General features: G+C 50.2%; 1 protein-coding gene across 20 annotated transcripts; it reads left to right on the plus strand.

The window, feature by feature from the left end:
* The first annotated feature begins 9 nt into the window (after window positions 1–9).
* Window positions 10–12,968, plus strand: LOC116464648 (kinesin-like protein KIF1C). 20 transcript variants are annotated; one of them, XR_009212276.1, is made up of 8 exons: window positions 10–813; window positions 993–1,072; window positions 1,197–1,272; window positions 4,518–4,600; window positions 5,456–5,590; window positions 9,926–10,058; window positions 10,737–10,820; window positions 11,253–12,968. XR_009212276.1 is itself a non-coding variant. In XM_058435138.1 (7 exons), the coding sequence occupies exons 1-6, from the start codon at window positions 799–801 to the stop codon at window positions 10,023–10,025; spliced, it is 489 nt and encodes a 162-aa protein (XP_058291121.1). In that variant the 5' UTR covers window positions 10–798; the 3' UTR covers window positions 10,026–10,058; window positions 11,253–12,968. The 20 variants fall into 20 exon arrangements, 10 of the variants coding, with proteins under 10 accessions (XP_058291121.1, XP_058291122.1, XP_058291123.1 ...); XR_009212283.1 differs by having other exon boundaries at window positions 5,497–5,590; XR_009212274.1 differs by lacking the exon at window positions 11,253–12,968 and having other exon boundaries at window positions 9,926–10,621; window positions 10,737–11,246.
* The last annotated feature ends 6 nt before the right edge of the window (window positions 12,969–12,974 follow it).

The following is a 12,974-nucleotide window of genomic DNA, read 5'->3' on the forward strand; positions in this document are numbered from 1 at the left end:
GATGTGCCCACCTTGGCCTCCCAAAGTGCTGGGATTACAGGTGTGAGCCACTGTGTCCGGCCCAGCTAAGAATTTTCTTTTTTTGAGACGGTCCCGCTCTGTCGCCCAGGCTGGAGTGCAATGGCGTGGTCTCGGCTCACTGCAGCCTCCGCCTCCTAGGTTCAAGCGATTCTCCTGCCTCGGCCTCCCAAGTAGCTAGGATTACAGGCACCCGTCACCACACCAGGCTAATTTTTGTATTTTAGTAGAGACGGGGTTTCACCATGTTGGCCAGGCCGGTCTCGAACTCCTGACCTCAGGTGATCCACCCACCTCGGCCTCCCAAAGTGCTGAGATTGCAGGTGTGAGCCCCCACACCTAGCCCCACCTAAGAATTTTCTGATGGTGCAAGTCATCTAATAGTGGGAAGGACTGGCCGCCTCCTTCAGTAATGAGCTCTCCACCCCTGGAGTTGAAGCAGAGAGACTGGGTGCCCATTTGTCGTGGCTGCAGTAGGAGGGCTCGCTCCTTGCCTGGTAGGAGGCTGACCAGCGGTCTTCTGTAGTCCTTACAGACTGGTCCTCTGTGAAGCTCTTGGTCTCCTGGATGTCTCTCATCAGCTCCTTTCCTTAGCCTCGTTCTTTTTCCTCTATCTCCCTCCCAGGCCTGAAGACAGAAGAAGGGAGTGTCAGAGGCGCCCTGCCAGCTGTGTCATCTCCCCTGGCTCCAGTTTCACCCTCATCACCCACCACACATCATGGGGAGCTGGAGCCGTCATTCTCCCCCAACACGGAGCCCCAGATTGGGCCTGAGGAAGCCATGGAGAGGCTGCAGGTGGGAAGCTGGAGCTGGCAAGGGCTGGGGGTCTGGGCGTTCCTGGGAGTTCACTTCTCCAAAGTCAAGCTTGAGAAAGAAGGAATTCTAGGAGTAGCGTGGCCCCAGGGTAGGTTGTCCCTACCCTGGGTCTGCTTGTCCCAGACCATCCTGAAACCTACCCACCCTTAGGCCCCCAGGAGACAGAGAAGATTATAGCTGAGCTGAACGAGACGTGGGAGGAGAAGCTACGCAAGACAGAAGCCCTGAGGATGGAGAGGTGTGAGGGCCGACAGCTGGGGTCCTGGGAGGAGCTGGAGGCTGTGGGGGAGGTCAGGCCCCACAGGGAAGGAGGTCACAGGCGGTGAAGCTAAGACTGACATTTGCCTCCCCTCTGCCTACAGAGAAGCATTGCTGGCTGAGATGGGGGTGGCCGTCCGGGAGGATGGGGGAACTGTGGGCGTCTTCTCTCCAAAGAAGGTGAGTGAGGAATCGGGCGAGGAGGCCTAGAGAGCTCACTGGATGCTTAGAAGAGAGGCAGCGGGTGCAGGGTAGTGAGTGCTGTCCCTGATCACTCCCTTTGAGGTCCCCGGCTTGTCCGTCCATCGTTTCTGTCCCCTCCGCTGCCACCTCCTCTCTGTGTTGTCTAGTCATCCCTGCCTTCTCCCTCCAGCCACTTGACAGTCAGCCTCAGGAGAGGGAGAGGACCTGGGAAATCGGAGGTTGGTTGGGATAGAGACTGAGGCACTGTGCATGCTTTTGTATCATTTGTGTTTTGTATTCTGTGCATACTCAGATAGCTAAAGAAATCTATTTTTCAAAAGGATAACTTGAGAAGACAAGACTAAAGGGAATAGAGGAGGCGTGAGCACTACATTGTAAGACAGTGGTTACCAGTGCAGCGAGAGGTTGGTTATAGATGGAGGCACCTGTGTAGCTTGGAGCTATGCCGCAACTGGTTTCCTAGAGAAGGTGGTTTGGACAGTGGAACCTGAAAGGTGGACAGGACTTGGGGGGGTATGGAGGAGTAGGGCCACCATGAGGTTGAACAGCCTGGGGTATGTGTTGGGGTGAGTGGGACACGCCAGTGCTTGACACGTGCCTGCTGCCAGGTTTTAGGTGCCTAATAAATCTTTGCTGAAAGGAAGGAAGGAGCAGGGCAGGAGAGGTCAGGCTCAGGTGGAGGCAGAAAGATACTCCAAATATTAATAACCATCCGGCACAGGGACTGACCAGTCAGAAAGGGCACTGGCTATAGACAGCCAGCACCGCTGTACCGCTGCATACCAATGAAGGGATGGTGCAGAGGCCAGTTTGAGCAGAGCATGAACTTCCGGTTCCACCAGGGAACCAGCCCAGCCTGTCTGGACCATGGTGTGAAGCAGCAGAGGATCAGGCCCTAAGTCAGATACACTGTGCTCTGAGCCAGACAGGGTCACTGGGGGCTGCCTGGAAGAGGTGATGCGTTACCAGAACAAGGCTTCTCTCTATTTTGTAAAGTCAGGTCCATCTGGGGGACTAAGCAAGCAGGGATCACTGAACCCCTGTTCGGAAAAGGGGAGAGGGGTTTTGTCTTGCCTGGCCCAAGCCACAGTGAGGGAGTGAGAGAGCTGTGGGCAGCAGGCCAGGCTGCTTGTCTGGGGTCTTGTCTGGGGCTTTGGGGTCCTTCTGAGGGAGCCAGACTCTTCTGGGACCCAGCCACACCTCGGTGGAAAGAGGGGCTACAAGATGCCCTCAGTATGGCTTCCAGCCACCTTTGTATACCTGGAGCTGGGCCGCTTCCACTACGGTTGCAAGGATGGAGAAAATGCAGAAAGGAGTGGGGAGACTGGTGGGGTGGAGGTTTCTTCCTTGGAGAGCTGGCAGAGATGCCACCTGCCAAAGCCTGGAGACCAAAGGAGGGGGTTCTTGTTTTAAATTGTTCTTACAAAGGTAATACACACCAGAGAGGACATTCTAATAGTTCTAAAAGGTGTGTACAGTGAGAAGTTACGTCTCTCAGTTTACAGCATTTTGTTATAGAAAAAAAAAAAAGTAACCCTCCATCCTTCCCACCCTTAAGTTCCCCTCTCAGAGGCAGCCTTCATTATGAGTTCTTTTTTTTTTTTTTGAGACGGAGTCTCGTACCGTCACCCAGGCTGGAGTGCAACGGTGCAATCTCGGCTCGCTGCAACCTCTGCCTCCCGGGTTCATACGATTCTTCTGCCTCAGCCTCCCAAGTAGCTGGGATTACAGGCACACACCACCACCCCCGGCTAATATTTTGTATTTGTAGCAGAGACGGGGTTTCACCGTGTTAGCCAGAATGGTCTCAATCTCCTGACCTTGTGATCCGCCCGCCTTGGCCTCCCAAAGTGCCGGGATTACAGGTGTGAGCCACGATGCCCGGCCCAAGGAGAATATAGTAAGAACTCATAATGGGCCGGGCACGGTGGCTCACGCCTGTAATCCCAGCACTTTGGGAGGCTGTTGTTGGGGACATTGGCAGTCAGGGATACAGGAGGCCTGCTTTGGAGGGAGTGCTCAGGGGTCCGCTGGGTGGAAGTACAGAGTCCGGGAGAGAGGCCTGGGAGGGGGGCTTGGACAGGTGGACTAGAGCCAGGACATGGAGGAGGCCCAGGGATGCCAGGGGAAAAAGTAGGCTCAAGTCCAGCGGGGCTGGGGTTCCAGCTGGAGAGGTCTCAGCAGCGAAGCAAAGACATGGCCATAGCGAGGCGTGGACAGGAAGCTGGGAGACCTGAGGGGTGGCAGGAAGGCAGGTGGGCCTGGGGCAGGGTGGTGCTGAGGGATGGACAGGTGTGTGGCAGGGCAGCAGCTGGCGGGAAGGGAGACTTCCCCAGGCGTGGCAGCGGGGGGTACAGAGGCAGCATGGCCTGTATGCCACCCAGAGTACTGCCCAGCAAGGGCAGGGCTGTTGTAACGGAAACAAGTCAGGAGAAAGAGCTTTGGGAGAAGGGAATGGGCCGGGTTTTCAGCACAGAGCAGCGTAACAATCACTCAGGTGTTCAGGATGGACTTGGCCTGGGGCCTTAGGCAGGGACAGCCCCAGGCGGGTGCTGCAGGGACCCAGGCTTGAGGTGAAGCAGCCGAGGGAGGGGTAGTCACTGTGGAAGAGTCAGGGAGTCTGCTTCAAGAAACATGTTTGTTCCATTTGCTTTTGAGTTGAAGTGACACTTTTTATTTTTAAATTGTGAAAGTAATTGATGTGTGTAGGAAATTGAAGGTTGATGAAAGGTGGGGAGTACCAGCCTGCTTACTCAGTCTCCCCCAGCTCTCCAGAAGCTGCAAGGTACATTTTGAGGAAAGAAATGATGGGACCTGAGACAGAGGAATATAGGGAAGAAGAAGAGAATGCAGTGGGTCCGGGGCTTCTGGTCAGGGAGCCTGGTGGGTCGAGGTGCTTCTGAAGAGACAGGCCTTGGGAAGGGTTGCTGATCTGGATGCAGCAGGATGGGTGGGGCAATTTTTGTAGGCCCCCCGTGTGAGGAGAGGGTGGATCAGGCTGTCCCGAAAGCGGTTGGTGTGAGAGGTGGGAACCAAAGAATGTCATCAGGGTGGAGGGATGACGATGGGAGAAGTACAGAAGGCAGGAGAGCTCTCCAGAGTGAGGGGGTGCAGCTGGCAGTGCCAGGCCTGGAGGGGTTTCTCCTCCCACTGCTCCCTTTCTTCCTTTCCATAGCGCCCCCTGGCTGGCTCCCCCTGACCACCTTTCTCTCCCCGCTTAGACTCCCCCCCACCTGGTGAACCTGAACGAAGACCCTCTGATGTCTGAGTGTCTGCTCTACCACATCAAAGATGGCGTCACCAGGTAGTGTGTACCCAGCGGCCTGGGGGGGGGCGGCCTCGGCTTTTGGGGTGTGGCTGCCAAGGGTTGGCCACATTGGCGTCTCCCTTCCCTGGTGGTCCCTGGAGATACCTCAGATCTCTAAACAGCTGCCTCCACAGCCCTGCATGCTCTTCTAGGTTCAAGAGAAGTTGGTGAGCGTGCCTGCTCAGTGGCTGTCTTGCCTCCACCTGCCAGTTCGGTTAGGGCGAGACATCCTTGTTTACTGGGGCAGGAGAGTTGGGAAACATAGACCCCCGCATTCTTTTTTTTTTTTTTTTTTTGAGACGGAGCCTCACTCTGTCGCCCAGGCTGGAGTGCAGTGGCGCAATCTCGGCTCACTGCAAGCTCCGCCTCCCGGGTTCACGCCATTCTCCTGCCTCAGCCTCTCCGAGTAGCTGGGACTACAGGCGCCCGCCACCACGCCCGGCTAATTTTTTTGTATTTTTAGTAGAGACGGGGTTTCACCGTGGTCTCGATCTCCTGACCTCGTGATCCGCCCGCCTCGGCCTCCCAAAGTGCTGGGATTACAAGCGTGAGCCACCGCACCCGGCCTAATTTTTGTATTTTTAGTAGAGACGGTGTTTCACCATGTTGGCCAGGCTGGTCTCAAACTCCTGACCTCAGGTGATTCACCCGCCTCGGCCTCCCAAACGGTTAGCATCACAGGTGTGAGCCACCGTGCCCAGCCAATCATTGTATTCATTTTTGAAAGTATTTATGGAAGGCCCGCTGTGTAGAATGCATTTTGTTATGTATTTGGATGACACAAAGGCCTATAATATACATAAGTAAAATCCTACAAGGCCTGGCCCTGTCCCTCTCCTACCTCCTTTCTAGCACTCTCGGCCTCCCAACAAATTGCTTATGGTTCTCTGCAGACCCCACACTGTGTCCTACCTTTGTGCCTTTCCTCTTCCTGGAAGATCCTCCACACCTCACAGCCCCCTTCTACTGGCTGGCTCCTACTCACCGGTGAGTCTCAGCTTAGCTGCTGTAGCCTCAGGAGGCCTTGACTCTCTCAGACTGGGTTAAGAATCTCCCTTCCTCCCTCCCTCCCTCCCTTCCTTCCTTCCTTCCTCCCTCCCTTCCTCCCTTCCTTCCTTCCTTCCTCTCTTCCTTCCTTCCTTCCTCCTTTCCTCCTTTCCATTCCTTTCCTCCTTTCCGTTCCTTTCCTTCCTTATTTTTCTTTATTATTATTATTACTTTTTTTTGAGATGGAGTCTTGCTCTTGTTGCCCAGGCTGGAGTGCAATGACACCATCTTGGCTCCCTGCAACCTCTGCCTCCCGAGTTCAAGCGATTCTCCTGCCTCAGCCTCCCAAGTAGCTGGGATTACAGGTGTGCGGCACCACACCTGGCTACTTTTGAATTTTTAGTAGAGATGAGGTTTCTCCATATTGGTCAGGCTGGTCTTGAACTCCTGACCTCAGGTGATCCGCCTGCCTGCAGCCTCCCATAGTGCTGGGATTATAGGCGTGAGCCACCGTGCCTGGTCACTTTTCCTTTCTTTCTACAGGGTCTTGCTCTGTTGCCCAGGCTTTAGTGCAGTGGTGTGATCACAGCTCACTGCAGCCTTGATCCCCAGGGCTCAAGCAATCCTCCCACCTCAGCCTCTTCAGTAGCTGGGGCTACAGGTACATGCCACTACACCTCATGAATTTTTTTAATTTTTAATTTTATTTTTTGGTAGAGACAGGGTCTCACTATGTGTTGTGGACCTCAGGTGATCCACCCGTGTCGGCCTCCCAAAGTGCTGGAATTACAGGCATGAGCCACCGTGCCCAGCCTGGCATTTATTCTTGATTAAAATTTGTCAGCAAACTAGGCGCAGAAGGGAGAACTTCCTCAGCCTGGTAAAAACCTATAGCTAACGCTAACATCATACGTAATAGAGAAAGGTTGAATGCTTTCCCCCGAAGATCAGCGATGAGGAAAGGACGTCCATTCTCATTATTTCTAGTCAACATTATACTGGAGGTTCCGGCCCATGAAATAAGGGAGAAAATTTTAAAATACCCATATTGGAAAGAAAAAAGTATAACTGTATTAGCAGACAATGTAATCACTTACATAGACAATTCAATGAAGCCTATAAGAAAGCTAATTGTGATTTAGCAAGGTTGCAGAATTCAAGATCCATGTACAAAAATAAAATATATTTCTCTATATTAGCAACCAACAATCAGAAATGGAAATTTTAAAAATAACCTATACAATAGCAACAAAATGAATGAAATATATAGAGATAAATATGGAAAAAAGTGTGTGAGGCTCATATACTGAAAACTATGAAATATTGCTGAGATAAATTCAAGAAGACTCAAGTAGATAGGATGATATTCATGAGTTAGAAGGCTCATTATTAAAATATCAACTATCTCCCAATTGATCTACAGATTTAATAAAATTCCAATCAAGCAGGGTGTAGTGGCTCACACCTGTAATCGAAGCACTTTGGGAGGCCAAGGTGGGAGGATCGCTTGAGCCCAGGAATTTGAGACCAGCCTGGGGAACAACATAATGAGACGCTGTCTCTACAGAAAATAAAAAAAAATTAACCAGGCACGGTAGTGGATGCTTGTGGTTCCAGCTACTTGGGAAGCTAAGGTGGGAGAGTCACTTGAGCTCAGCAGGTCGAGTCTGCAGTGAGCCATGATCATGCCACTGCACTCCAGCCTGAGTGACAGAGTAAGATCCTTTCGAAAAAAAAAAGTTCTGATCAAAATCCCAGCAGCAGTCTTTTTGGTAGAAATTGACAAGCTGATTCTAAAATTCATATGGAAGTCATATGGAAACGCCAAAGACTTAGAATGACCAAAATAACTTAAAAAAAACCAAAACAAAAAACATGAGAGTTAACAATACTGATTTCAAGATTTATTATAAAGCTACAGTCGTCAGGACAGTATGATATTAACATTAAAATAGACAAATGCATCAGTAGAACAGAAAAAAGAGCACAGAAATAGAACCACACAAATATGAAAAACGGATTTTTTATACATGAGAAAAGGCAATTCGGTGGTGAAAGTAAAGTCTTTTCGGCAAATAAGACTAAAACAATCTGATACCTTTATATGAAAAAAATGAACTTGTATCCATACTTGCACCATATACAAAAGTTAAAATGAATCACAGACCTAAATGTAAAACATAAGACTGTAACACTTTTAGAGGAAAATCTTTGTGACCCTAGGTTAGGTAAAGATTTTTTAGATACCACACCAAAAGCATAATCCATGAGAGAATAAAAATAATAAATTAGACTTCATCAAAATTAAGAACTTCTCTTTGAAAAGCACTGTTAATAATAAAATAAGCCATCGAGGAGAAAAAAATTGCCAATCATTATCTGAAAAAGCACTTGTACCCAACGTACATACAAAGAACTCTCAAACTCAACAATAGAAAACTTAACACAATTTTTTCTTGTCTTTTCTTTTTGTCTTTCTGGAAACAGGGTCTCGCTCTGTCGCCCAGGCCGGAGTGCAGTGGTGTGATCATAGCTCACTGTAACCTCAAACTCTTGGGGCTCAAGTGATATTCCTGCCTCAGCCTCCTAAGCAGCTGGAACTACAGGTACAGACCGCCATGCCTGGCTATTTGTGTGTGTGTATAGAGTCATGGTCTTGCTATGTTGCCCAGGCTGGTTTCCAACTCCTGGGCTCGAGCAATCCTCTCACCTTGGCCTCCCAAAGTGCTGGAATTACAGGTGAGAGCCACTGTGCATGGCCAACAATCCAATTTTTTAAAAGGGCAAAAGATTTAAACAGAAAATTCACCAAAGATACATGGAGGGCAAATAAGCACATTAAAAGATGCTCAACATGGGCTGAATGTGGTGGCTCATGCCTATAAATCCCAGCACTCTGAGAGGCTGAGGGGGGAAAACTGCTTGAGGCCAGGAGTTCAAGACCAGCCTGGGCAACACAGAGAGACCTCATCTCTACAAAAAAAAAATTTAAAAATTAACCAGGTGTGGTGGCATGCACCTATCGTCCAGCTGAGGTGGGAGGATCACTTGAGCACAGGAGTTTGAGGCTGCAGTGAGCCATGACTGCGCCACTGCACTCTAGCCTGGGTGACAGAGCAAGACCCTGTCTCGAGAAAAAGATATATATGTGAGGTTTGCAGCTAGGCGCAGTGGCTCATGCCAGTAATCCCAGCACTTTGGGAGGCCAAGGCAAGTGGATCCCTTGAGCCCAGGAGTTCAGGACCAACCTTGGCAACACAGAGAAACCTCATCTCTCCCAAAAGTACAAAAATTAGCCAGTTTCAAAACCTGGTCTGAAAATAAATAAATAGATTAAATAGATTAAAATTTAAAAATAAAGTTAAAAAAATTTAAAGGCCAGGCGTGGTGGCTCACACCTGTAATTTCAGCACTTTGGGAAGCCAAGGAGGGCAGATCACTTGAGCCCAAGAATTCGAGACCAGCCTGGCCAACATGGCGAAATCTCATCTCTACTAAAAATATAAAAAATTAGCCGGGTGTGGTGATGCATACCTGTAATCCCCACTACTTGGGAGGCTGAGGCAGAAGAATCGCTTGAACCTGGGAGGTGGAGGTTGCAGTGGGCTGAGATCACACCACTGCACTAAAGCCTGGGCAACAGAGCAAGACTCTGTCTGAACACACACACACACACACACACACACATATATATATATATATGCATACATAGGTGTGTGTGTATGTGTATATATACACATACACACACATATATGTGAGGTTCATATGAATCACAAGAGCTTACCATCTTCAATGGCATTTTGGATAGCACGAAGTCCGTCTCTTATGGCATCCTTGACTTGTGTGAGAGTATGCATATTTGGTCCTTTAACCAACAAGGTAACAGAGCGAGGGTTAACACACTCCTCGATGATAAAAGTGAACTTTTCTTCACTCTAAAGGGTGGCACAAAAATAAATAACTTTAATATTTAATGTCATTATAAAATCAACAATTTATACTAGAATACAATCTTCATTTGAATTTTTCTTATCAAGCATAACTAAAGATATGTTTAAAAGGAGTTAAGTTATATCTGAACTCTGAACAAACATTTAGGTAAATAAACTGTAAAATCTGTTCCGTGAATTAGATCTCAAAACACAAAACATGAAATAAAAGGTCAAGTAGTATTTTTCTTTAAAAAAAGGAGCTTAGTATTCACTTTATAACCACTATTCACAGAAATACTCACTAATGTCTACTCAGACACAAGACCAGCATGTCCCAAGCAATCTACAGTGAGATCTTCAAAAGAAGATCTGCGGAGCCCTCCCAGAATCACCCTTAATGAAGAGTCACAGGGAGAAGACGTCCATACACGCATGACGAGACAGGCCTGGAACAGAGCCTTCCTGCACAGCCTCAGAAAGGACCCACCCTGCTGACACCTTGATCTTGGACCCATGGCCTCCAGTACTGCGAGATGGTAACATTCTGTTTTTGAAGGTGCCCAGTCTGTGGTACTGTAAAACAGCCCTAGGAAACGAACACAGCCTGTTAGCCCACAGATGGTGGAGAGATGGAATGCTCAGTGGAGCTCCAGGCTTACTGTCTACAGCTCCCAAAGTGTGCTACTGGACCCCTGGATGGGTGTAGGTATGCACAATAATTTTGGGTGGTGCAGGGTGAATAATTTCAATTGACATAATAATGTGTTTATCTTACTGGGTAAATCAGGGGTCCCCACCTGTTAGGAACCAGGCTACACAGCAGGAGGTGAGCAGCCAGCCAGTGAGCAAAGCTTCATCTGTAAAAACAGCTGCTCCCCATCCCTCGCATTACCGCATGAGCTCTGCCACCTGTCAGAGGAGTGGTGCCGTTACAGTCTCATAGAACCCAACTGTGAACTGCGCATGCCAGGGATCTAGATTGCGTGCTCCTTATGAGAACCTAATGCCTGATGATCTGTGGCTGTCTCCCATCACCTCCTGATGGGACCATGTAGTTGCAGGAAAACAAGCTTAGGGCTCCCACTGAGTCTATATTATGGTGAGTTGTGTAATTATTTCATTATATATTACAGTGAAATAATAATAGAAATAAAGCACACAATAAATGTAATGGGCTTGAACCATCTCTGCATCATCCCTTCCCCTTCTCCCAGGTCCATGGAAGAGTTGTCTTCAAGAAAACTGCTCTCTGGTGCCAAAAAGTTTGGGGACCGCTGGTGTAAATGTTTCTAAGAATAGTTAAGCAACTTAAGCTTTACATGCTACGAAGAATACAGGTTTAAATGCTAATAAAAATAGGTGCAGATGAAAACACTCTTTCTGTGGTCCAGGGAATCTTAACCATTCTATCAGAAAGACTTGCAGCTTGGAGCTGCAGCTGCCCTCCCACATCCTGTCCACTGTAAAGCCCTGCAACACACTCACACACACACACATGCACATACATACACATGCATATACTTGCACACATGCACATAAATACATTCACGTGTATATACCTGCACACACACACGCACATACATACACAGGCATATACCTGCACACACATACACACAGACACACACACATGCTGTGCTTCATGCCCTCACTAGGGTGGTCTGGGAGGAAATGTGTGTTTTTAGGAGAAATGAAGACAACTCAGGCCCCTCATTCTCCTGGTGTTTGCACAGGTGCCTTCTCTGCAGACCATGCTTCAGTCTCTTGGTTCTCCCTCTTACTGAAAGAGAGAAGCAGAGGCCCGGCACATACTCGGCTGCTTAAGGCACAAGCCAAGTTCACAAGCTTCCTGGGGAGCCTAGTAAGATGAGGCACTGCAGAGCTTCTTCCCCAAAAGAGGCGTCGGCTTTTCATGGATCCTTGAGCCCAGGAACTCGATAGGTGAGACATCACAGTTCATCAGAAGACACAAGCAAACTCCGGTGAGAGAGGGCAACGGTCAAAGATTTTATTCTCTCGGAGAAGGGGTTCTAAGGCTGTAAGCAGGAGGCAGAAGACTTTATTGCAAGCGTAGTTAGGTGATGGCGACCTACCGTTTTCACTGGGAACTGGGATCGAGAGTGACCCGAGCTCCTACTCATGCTCGTCTCTCCCTGTCTCTCTGCCTTTTGTGTCTCTCCCCCTCTCTCTCGCTCCTTTTCCTCTCAGCCTCCTCTGTCTCTTTAATCTCTCTTCCCCTCTCTGTCTGTCTCCCTTCTCCCCATCTCTCTTTCTCTCTCCTTCTTTTCCTCTTCTCTCTCCCTCCTCATCTCTCTGCCTGCCACTGTTCAGGCTCCTGGGGCCCCACGTGGATGGGCGGACACAGGACTCCCAGGCTACCTTTCATAGCGCAAGCACAGGGCTGCAGGACCTTGGTCCCCACCTCCCAGCATCCTCGAAATGAGGGGTGTGGGGTGTGCCGTGCTCTCCTGAGTGGGCGCCCCACCCTCCAGGAAGCAGAAACTGCAGGTCACAGCTGGCTCGAGTGGTGCACCCACAGGAAGTGGGCTGCCAGCTTCCATCCTGTGATCTGCTGAGGCCAAAGCAGAGGACAGCAGCCCAGGCCCGTCTCTGCAGCAGGGTGGGGGTAGGGATGGGCTTGGGGGTGGGGATGGGGATGGGAGCCACCAATGCAAACTGGCCCCTGGCTGGTTTCCTACCCTGCACCCTGCCATGCAAGGCCTCCTCTCCCACCCCTACCCCTGTCTGCCCCACCTCCACCCCTAGGCTGCCCCACACCCAGGCTCCAGAAGTCTCCCAGGATCCAGGAGCTAAGGGCAACCACTGGGTTCTACAGCCCCTAGTCCATGAGTCAGCCACCCCTCTGCGTGCTGACAAACCTTGGCTCTCATGCCCCACCCCAAGCCAACCAGACAGCCCTGTCCCCCCACCAGCATTATTACCGCCTCCTGATTTTAGCCCTGACAGCCCTGCTTCCTGGTAACCTTGCCCCTCCCACCCTGATCCAGGCAAGCCCAAAGGCCAGTGCCTTCCACCCACCCTTCCTGGGGGCCACTCTGCTATCTCCTTGCCCAGATGTCTTCACCTGGCTTTACCCAGATAAATAACAGGGATGAGGCCCCGGGCTCCGCCAGGAAGATGTGCCAAAATACTCTCCATTTAGAAGCAGGAACAGTGCTGGGGCCTATGGATGACCCCAGGATTGTCACCCAAGCAGCAAGAAGGGCAAGGAGCCCGGTGTCTTGGCCTTACCCTGGGAGGTCGTGGCCAGGGCTTCAAAAGGCCCTGGAGAGGGGTGGGCAGGAGAGCAGATCCACCCTCCTCTCGAGGAAGCAGCCACCGCCCCCAGGAAGAGCAGATGGGGGCACACAGGCAGAGTCCCCGCGTGCTGTAGAGCAGGGCCAGCAGATCTGCAGTCAGCCTCAGCCCCAGGGGAGCTGCAAGACAGACTGAGA

Source organism: Hylobates moloch, unplaced genomic scaffold, assembly GCF_009828535.3.
Source record: "Hylobates moloch isolate HMO894 unplaced genomic scaffold, HMol_V3 SCAFFOLD_1188, whole genome shotgun sequence".
In the NCBI taxonomy this organism is placed as follows: Eukaryota; Metazoa; Chordata; class Mammalia; order Primates; family Hylobatidae; genus Hylobates; species Hylobates moloch.

Coding starts and splice junctions, on each gene's coding strand:
- LOC116464648 (XM_058435138.1), top strand. Junction 1,073..1,196: donor GAAGCCCTGAGGATGGAGAG/GTGTGAGGGCCG, acceptor CTCTGCCTACAG/AGAAGCATTGCTGGCTGAGA. Junction 5,591..9,925: donor TGGCTGGCTCCTACTCACCG/GTGAGTCTCAGC, acceptor CCCTTAATGAAG/AGTCACAGGGAGAAGACGTC.